General features: G+C 42.3%; 1 protein-coding gene and 1 long non-coding RNA gene across 2 annotated transcripts in view; one reads left to right on the top strand and one right to left on the bottom strand.

Moving 5' to 3' along the window:
* LOC138962948 (uncharacterized) overlaps nt 1–6,486 on the top strand; it is a 7,584-nt gene extending 1,098 nt beyond the window's left edge. Inside the window, exons 2-3 of the long non-coding RNA XR_011454663.1 lie at nt 5,118–5,231; nt 5,678–6,486. This is a non-coding gene — a long non-coding RNA (uncharacterized lncRNA). The remainder of the gene's footprint in view (nt 1–5,117; nt 5,232–5,677) is intronic.
* Nucleotides 28–7,500, bottom strand: part of LOC138962947 (uncharacterized) — a 60,066-nt gene continuing 52,593 nt past the window's right edge. Inside the window, exons 15-16 of the mRNA XM_070334914.1 lie at nt 1,770–1,949; nt 28–130 (exon numbers count right to left, since the gene is read on the bottom strand). Of these exons, the coding sequence (XP_070191015.1) occupies nt 1,792–1,949 (158 nt within the window). The 3' untranslated portion in view covers nt 28–130; nt 1,770–1,791. The remainder of the gene's footprint in view (nt 131–1,769; nt 1,950–7,500) is intronic.

Raw genomic sequence — 7,500 nt, 5'->3', positions numbered from 1 at the left:
AAACAATCACTTAAATAAGGCACATGACAAGGTTCTGACAACAATTTATTTATTCGTCTGAGAATCAAAATCCTGGCAAAAATCCAGGGAGCGACACTGCGCCTAACGCAGGTGTGTCAAAGGAAAGGCACTGCAAATGAAAGAACAATAACTTTAAAGATAAGATTTTCATTGAACGTCTTCATACTATCCTTGATGTCACCGGAACAGACCGAGAAAAGGTTAAGTGAATGAACACTGTCAATTCAAGTCAAACTATTGTGTGCCATGTAAGACGTTACCATTTTCAAATTTTAAGTGATTTGGGAACCCCTCACTCTCTATGGAAGACATGACCATTCCCTCATTTAAATCACGTGAGAACCCCTCACTCTCTATGGAAGACATGCCCATTCCCTCATTTAAATCACGTGAGAACCCCTCACTCTCTATGGAAGACATGCCCATTCCCTCATTTAAATCACGTGAGAACCCCTCACTCTCTATGGAAGACATGCCCATTCCCTCATTTTAATAACGTGAGAACCCCTCACTCTCTATAGAAGACATGACCATTCCCTCTTTTTACATTCAGTCAAGTTTTGACTAAATGTTTTAACATAGAGGGGGAATCGAGACGAGGGTCGTGGTGTATGTGTGTGGGTGTGTGTGGGTGTGTGTGTGTGTGTGTGTGTGTGTGTGTGCGTGTGTGTGTGTAGAGCGATTCAGACCAAACTACTGGACCGATCTTTATGAAATTTTACATGAGAGTTCCTGGGAATGATATCCCCGGATATATTTTTATTTTTTTCGATAAATGTCTTTGATGACGTCATATCCGGCTTTTTGTAAAAGTTGAGGCGGCACTGTCACACCCTCATTTTTCAATCAAATTGATTGAAATTTTGGCCAAGCAATTTTCGACGAAGGCCGGACTTCGGTATTGCATTTCAGTTTGATGGCTTAAAAATTAATTAATGACTTTGGTCATTAAAAATCTGAAAATTGTAAAAAAAAATGTGTTTTTATAAAACGATCCAAATGTACGTTCATCTTATTCTTCATCATTTTCTGATTCCAAAAACATATAAATATGTTAATTTGGATTAAAAACAAGCTCTGAAAATTAAAAAAATTAAAAATTATGATCAAAATTAAATTTCCAAAATCGTTTCAAACACTATTTCATCTTATTCCTTGTCGGCTCCTGATTCCAAAAACATATAGATATGATATGTTTGAATTAAAAACACGCTCAGAAAGTTAAAACGAAGAGAGGTACAGTAAAGCGTGCTATGAAGCACAGCGCAACCGCTGCCGCGCCAAACAGGCTCGTCACTTTCACTGCCTTTTGCACTAGCGGCGGACTACGTTCAGTTTCATTCTGTGAGTTCCACAGCTTGACTAAATGTAGTAATTTCGCCTTACGCGACTTGTTAATCACGTGCGAACCCCTCACTCTCTATGGAAGACATGCCCATTCCCTCTTTTTAATCACGTGCGAACCCCTCACTCTCTATGGAAGACATGACCATTCCCTCTTTTTAATCACGTGAGAACCCCTCACTCTCTATAGAAGACATGACCATTCCCTCTTTTTAATCACGTGCGAACCCCTCACTCTCTATGGAAGACATGACCATTCCCTCCTTTAAATCACGTGGAAACTCTTAATTACTTTCAATGGAAGACATGACCATTCCCTCATTAGAATCAAGTGGGAACTCCTCACTCTCTATGGAAGACATAACCATTCCCTCATTTGAATCACGCGGGAACCCCTTACTCACCATGGAACCCGTGACCCAGCAACTACCTCTTCCCCTCGTTGCCATGGTGTGTCACAGCACATTGGCGGACACATTCTTGCTCGTCCTCGTCATGGTAGAAATCAGCCGCGTGACAGCAATCCGTGCAGGACGCTTTCATGTCCTCATTCAAGCATTGTCGGATTATTTCGCGGTCTAAGTCTGTCAACAGTCATATGGTGGGAAACATTGAGCGAGGTCTGTCAACAGTCATATGATGGGAAACATTGAGCAAGGTCTGTCAACAGTCATATGATGGGAAACATTGAGCAAGGTCTGTCAACAGTCAAATGTTGGGAAACATTGAGCGAGGTCTGTCAACAGTCACATGATGGGAAACATTGAGCGAGGTCTGTCAACAGTCATATGATGGGAAACATTGAGCAAGGTCTGTCAACAGTCAAATGTTGGGAAACATTGAGCAAGGTCTGTCAACAGTCATACGGTGAGAAACATTGAGCGAGGTCGGAAACATTGAGCGAAGTCTGTCAACAGTCACATGATGGGAAACAGTGAGCAAGGTCTGTCAACAGTCACATGATGGAAAACATTGAGCAAGGTCTGTCAACAGTCATATGAAGGGAAACATTGAGCAAGGTCTGTCAACAGTCATACGGTGAGAAACATTGAGCGAGGTCGGAAACATTGAGCGAAGTCTGTCAACAGTCACATGATGGGAAACAGTGAGCAAGGTCTGTCAACAGTCACATGATGGAAAACATTGAGCAAGGTCTGTCAACAGTCATATGATGGGAAACATTGAGCAAGGTCTGTCAACAGTCATATGGTGGGAAACATTGAGCGAGGTCTGTCAACAGTCATATGATGGGAAACATTGAGCGAGCTATGTCACACGCTTTCCTTCTTTGCCATTACTAAAGCAACCGTGTGCAAGATTCCCAATAAACATGCCAGAACTGGGCCATTGCTGGCTTTTTGCTGGAAAGTTTGGTAAAGCTGGCCATAAAAAAACCAACACTGGGCCAGTTATGGTTTGCCAACAAAGGCCCAGTTATGGCTTGCCATCACTGGCCCATCTCTGGCATTCCAGTAATATTGTCGGCCAGTAAAATGCCTTAATTGGCCCACTGTTGGCACGCCATTGATGGCCCAGTGCTTGTTTGCCAGCATTGGGCCATAGGTGGCGATTTGCTGGCAATTATAGGTGGGTTTTTGCTGGCACGCCAGCAGTGGGCCAATGCTGGATTATTGCTGGCAAGAAGATCTGCGACAGCACAGCGGTATGACTTTCTCTCTTGGAGTGACGTAATGTACAAACAAATGTCGAAATATCTTGACGTCACTCGTGATGATGACGCATTGTCAACTAAATCCGGCCCGCGGTGGTTCTGCAAATGTCCGGTTATTGGCTCACGTAAGTGTAGCCTATGCGATGCTAACTTTTGTCTGTCTGTGCGTGTGTGTGTGTGTGTGTGTGTGTGATAGAAACTTTAACATTTCCGAGTCTATGGATGACGTCATGATGCATTAATTGACGTCAAACACTTTTGACCGAGACGTAATCTTCTTATGCGAGCTTTATCCATAGGTGTTTGACGTCAATTAATGCATCATGACGTCATGCCTCCCTGTAATCTGTCTCTCTCCGCGGTGTGTGTGTGTGTGTGTGTTCATTTTGTGCACATGTGTTATTGTTACTGTTTGTGTTTGTGTACTCGCGTGTGTGTGTGTGTGTAAGAGACAGAGAGTGTGTGTGTGTGTATGTGTTTGTGGGTGTGTGTGTGTGCATGAGTTTGTGTGTGTGTATGTGTTTGTTTGTAAAGGTGTGTGTGTCCGTCTGTCTATGTGCGTATGAGTGTGTGTTTTGTATACTATGTATGACGGAGTGATTGAGTTTGTGTTACTGTTTGTCGATTTCTGACGGGAGCCTTGAAGGCTTCGCCTCTTGTTTGTTTTGCATTCAACTTCAAGGAATTTCCAAAGCACCTTCTTCGATTTCAGTACGCGTCCGATCTCCTCTGGCTAGAAGCAAGCGTGGTGAGTTTCACAAACAGTTGTGTGAGCAGGTCGTCGCAACGGCGTTAGATCTACAGTATCTTCTTGTTCTTTTCCTCCGTTGTCGGTCTTTTTACATTTAGTCAAGTTTTGATTATATTTAGTCAAGTTTTGACTAAATATTTTAACATCGAGGGGGAATCGAAACGAGGGTCGTGGTGTATGTGCGTGTGTGTGTGTGTCTGTCTGTGTGTGTGTGTAGAGCGATTCAGACTAAACTACTGGACCGATCTTTATAAAATTTGACATGAGAGTTCCTGGGTATGAAATCCCCGAACTCTTTTTTCATTTTTTTGATAAATGTCTCTGATGACGTCATATCCGGCTTTTCGTGAAAGTTGAGGCGGCACACGGAAATTTTGGTCAAGTAATCTTCGACGAAGCCCGGACTTCGGTATTGCATTTCCGCTTGGTGGCTTAAAAATTAATTAATGACTTTGGTCATTAAAAATCGGAAAATTGTAAAAAAAAAATAAAAATTTATAAAACGATCCAAATTTACGTTTATCTTATTCTCCATCATTTGCTGATTCCAAAAACATATAAATATGTTATATTCGGTTTAAAAACAAGCTCTGAAAATTAAATATATAAAAATTATTATCAAAATTAAATTGTCGAAATCAATTTAAAAACACTTTCATCTTATTCCTTGTCGGTTCCTGATTCCAAAAACATATAGATATGATATGTTTGGATTAAAAACACGCTCAGAAAGTTAAAACAAAGAGAGGTACAGAAAAGCGTGCTATCCTTCTTAGCGCAACTACTACCCCGCTCTTCTTGTCAATTTCACTGCCTTTGCCATGAGCGGTGGACTGACGATGCTACGAGTATACGGTTTTGCTGAAAAATGGCATTGCGTTCAGTTTCATTCTGTGAGTTCGACAGCTACTTGACTAAATATTGTATTTTCGCCTTACGCGACTTGTTTCAACTTTCTTCTGCTGGACGTTTGAGTCAGTTCGCAAAATATAATAGACTTTAAGAAGTCGTCCTCTCTGTAAGAAAGAATCTGCGCGCGCGCGCGCGCGCGTGTGTGTGTGTGTGTGTGTGTGTGTGTGTGTGCGCCCGCGCGCGCGGTTGTGTGTGTGTGTGTGTGTGTGTGTGTGCGCCCGCGCGCGCGGTTGTGTGTGTGTGTGTGTGTGTGTGTGTGTGTGTGTGTGTGTGTGCCTTTTTCCTTTCTTTGTGTGATTGAGTTTGTTTTGTCTCTGTCAAAAGAAAAGCACCATAGGCATTACCATAAGCTTACTTGTAACCAAACAAATTGCATCTTGTGAATGTTGACATTGAGTATGTGTCTATTCACTCCAGGACAAAGATTTGTGCAAGTGTCTGACTGCCCAACTGGATAAGATGCAGCTCGCCTGGGTCTCAGTTCCTGAGAGAAACGCAAGAGAGCTGTCCGAGACAACGTAAGCTTCGCAGGTTAGATCAAAATACATATTCCTGTTGACCCCTTACTTCTGCTTGGCATTTTAGTCAGTTCAGAAAATATGATAGATTACAAGAAGTCGTCCTCTCTGTGAGAATGCCTCTGTGTGTGTATGTGTGTGTGTGTGTGTGTGTGTGTGTGTGTGTGTGTGTGTGTGTGTGTGTGTGTGTGTGTGTGTGTGTGTGCGCGTGTGTGTGTGTGCGCGTGTGTGTGTGTGAGCGCGCGCGCGTGCGTGCGTGCGTGTGCTGTTTGCTTGCATGCCTGCGTGTATGCTTGCGTTTGTTTGGTTGTTTGGTTGTGTGTGTGTGTGTGTGTGTGTGTGTGTGTGTGTGTGTGTGTGTGTGTGTGTGTGTGTGTGTGTGTGTGTGTGTGTGTGTGTGTGTGTGATATGGAATAATGAATTAAAACCAACAAAACTCGTTTGCTTTCATGTTTCAAGAGGTGAACGGCAGGAGGACTTGAGAGTTTCAATGGCTTACCGTAGGCTACGACGTCAGGACAAAGAAAAGAAGCGTTATCTCAACGTTGCGGATGCGAACAGAGAAATGACAGAATCAAGACAATCCTACGGAGGTTTACTGGGAAGTGAACAAGAAACATTCCTGCCTTTGGTCATCATGTCTCGAGTGTGAAATTTAGAACGCTGTACAAATAAAATAAAACAGTGAGCAACTGAAAACAAAGCGTACGTTTCTGTAATGTTTCGGTAATGAGTCGTTGCTGTTTGGAAGCTTTACATTTGTTTTGTTTTTAATATATATTACTGTATTGTTGTTGTGCCCGCTATAACTGCGTTGATGACGATATTCTGTCAAAACCACTGCCTTTACTTGCCAGATAAGTTACACGACAAATGTGATTAGCATTTCAATTGCATTTTACTGATGAATTTGATAATTACGCATATGCATATTGCTAATGTACAGCTTGACAGCATTGCCCTTTGCTTTATTTGCGCACGTCTTGCCGCCAGCATGGGTTGAAAAGTCCATTGATGTGCTGTGTTTTGTTATTGTTATTACATTCACAGTAAAAAAATGACAAAACAAAGCATATTTATAGACTTCTAACAACCATCTATGGGCTAACAAGACTGTGCAGATCGAGTACATGAATAGAGCCGTCATTCTATCCGAATCAGTGGTATTGGTATATTTCCTGCAACTTATTGGCATTTTGCTGGCAATGGTAAAGACAGAAATATGGCATTTTGCCGGGCCACAACTGGCCCGGTAATTTCAGCAGGTAAAGGGCCATTAACGGAAAATATATGGAAAAAAGTTTTTTTTATATGGAACTAAAGACCTGCAAAATGCTGGCGAAATGCTGGCAAAATGCTGGGTTTTTGATGGCAAGCCATCAAATAAATGATGGGTTTTTGCTGGCAAAATTCTGGCAAAATGATGGCAAGCCATCAAAAAGCCATCAAATAAATGATGGGTTTTTGCTGGCAAAATGATGGCAAAATGATGGCAAGCCATCAAAAAGCCATCAAATAAATGATGGGTTTTTGCTGGAAAATTGCTGGCAAATTGCTGGCAAAATGATGGCAAGCCATCAAAAAGCCAGCAAATAAATGATGGGTTTTTGCTGGCAAAGTGCTGGCTTGCCAGTGATGGCCCATCAATTTGCCAATGTGCATACGGGTAATATGCCAGCATTGGGCCAAAAGTGGGCCTTTGATGGCAGTAGTTCTGGCAACTGGCATTGCCATCAAAACGCCAGCAATGGCCCAGTTCTGGCATGTTTATTGGGATTGTTTGTCATCATTTTCACGAGTTTTCATTCACAAACACCTGAGAAATAAATCTCATGTTCCCCATGCAATAAATCGAGGTGGTGAATGGGTTTGAGCTTTCAGGTGAAGCGTGGATTGTCAAAGTAAAAGCCAATCAGGCTGATTGTTTGATGTGTGGAACCATCGCGGCTTTGGATTTGTGTTTCCGAGGACAACGATTGTAAGCATTCACTCTCAAAGACCCAATCAATGTTGATAATTACCGCGGCGACTCATGGTCAATTTGCAACTTATCTCTGTAATCGCAAAATCCACAACGAAAAGTCATAAACACTTAAAAAGAAAAGAAATATGCTCAACACTTACTGAACTCACACGTATGATCGCAGCTCTGTACATTTTCAGACTGGAAGAAAAGCGTCAACAAGCTACGTTTGACGTCACATGCAAGGTTGACGTGTACTCTCGAGCTTCTGTGACGATGCTTTGTGGCCCGCAGTTGGATTCTAAAAATTCGTCTCCCT

This window comes from Littorina saxatilis, linkage group LG3 (assembly GCF_037325665.1).
Source record: "Littorina saxatilis isolate snail1 linkage group LG3, US_GU_Lsax_2.0, whole genome shotgun sequence".
NCBI lineage: Eukaryota > Metazoa > Mollusca > Gastropoda > Littorinimorpha > Littorinidae > Littorina > Littorina saxatilis.
The sequence above is the reverse complement of the archived record's forward strand: the minus strand, read 5'-3'. Positions and strand labels throughout refer to the sequence as shown.